A 1,420-nucleotide genomic window follows, 5' to 3' on the forward strand; every position below is an offset into this window, starting at 1 on the left:
ATATAAGTCGCACTGGAGTATAAGTCGCAGGGACATTCAATCTATGAAAAAAAACGCGACTTATAGTCCGGAAAATACGGTAATTTGGAACTTAGCTACTGTTTTAGGCGAATCCTTGCTATGTTGGCTAATTTAGGCTTGTTTGCTTGTTTTTTTTTGGCTAATTTCAAATTTAACTAATATTTTAGCTGGCCATCAGCTTCAGCATTTTCAGCAATCAGCTTCAGCGATTTCAGCATCTTCAGCTATCAGCACTGGCATCTTCAGCGGCCAATCTCAGCTTACAGCATTCACACTAGTATTGTCGCAGATAATGCTACATTTCAATTTTTTGTTAGTTTAAAGCAAATAATGGTTAAGATGTGTGCTTTACATCCAGTTTGCGCATGACCCGATTAGTCAATTAACCTGAAAAAGTAATCGATGATTAATTGACTATTAAAATAATCGTTTGTACTATTAAAAATCATCTATTTCAAACCTGTTTATTTTTCAAATCTCTAAAGTTTTGAAGTTTCACAGCAACTCTTGAGTCACCGTCTGCTTAGGCTGGAGAAATGTGTGCATTTCATTCATGCATGTTTGTGTACAGACGCTGGCTATTAACCGAGGGGAGAGTCTGAAGATTTTGACAGTGAAGGTTAATATTCCTGACAAAGTGAAGAGTGACTTCACCTGGTGGTGTGTCAACAACAGGTCAGAAGCACAATAATACATCTTCAGACACTCCAATGAGGGTCTGGCATTTCCATAATCTGTCACAATAATGTTGTCATCTACTGGCAGGTGCTCCAACACTTAAAGCACATTTTTTTAATGCATAGTCAATTGGGTGAAGTTTTAACCTGATAAACATTTCAGTTTAGAGTAAAAGTTGGTAGAAATTTAGAAGATTAAACTAGAATATAACACACTTTTAACCCTTTAACACACAATTGATGCAATTCCAGTGGATTTTGAAGCTGAGAAAAGGGAATTTCAGCGCAAATAATTCAAATTTTAACATGTTTAATAGACACGTTTTGTTAGTGGAGCCCAAATAATATCTTAAAAATGTGTGTAATGATGGACGCATTTCCATAGACGTTTTATTATTATTTTTATTTATTTATGTTCCTTAATTTTCTATAACTTTTCAAGCGTCAACACAATAATTCCAACAGATTCTGAAGGAGAAAAGCGGCTCACACGCCGCTTTTCTCCTTCAGAATCTGTTGGAATTATTGTGTTAACGCTTGAAAAGCCACAGTGTGTTAAATATTTTGTATTTAAGCGTCACCGGTGACACCTCAGGTGTTAAAGGGTTAACTCATAGCTTTTTTTCCCCATTTATATATAAATTAAAAATCACATTTTTGTAATCAGAAGTGCAGTATCTCATGACATTTAATACTTTTTTCTCCCGTTATTAAATATAATA

At 34.8% G+C, this 1,420-nt stretch overlaps 1 protein-coding gene across 2 annotated transcripts in view; it reads left to right on the plus strand.

Annotated features, from left to right (window-relative positions):
* The window catches only part of srbd1 (S1 RNA binding domain 1), a 63,458-nt gene that overhangs the window by 18,443 nt on the left and 43,595 nt on the right, over positions 1-1,420 (plus strand). For both annotated transcript variants that reach the window (XM_024297220.2, XM_024297219.2), the window contains one exon: positions 593-696. In XM_024297220.2, the coding sequence (XP_024152988.1) occupies positions 593-696 (104 nt within the window). The remainder of the gene's footprint in view (positions 1-592; positions 697-1,420) is intronic.

The sequence above is a fragment of the Oryzias melastigma genome, linkage group LG15 (genome assembly GCF_002922805.2).
Source record: "Oryzias melastigma strain HK-1 linkage group LG15, ASM292280v2, whole genome shotgun sequence".
NCBI lineage: Eukaryota > Metazoa > Chordata > Actinopteri > Beloniformes > Adrianichthyidae > Oryzias > Oryzias melastigma.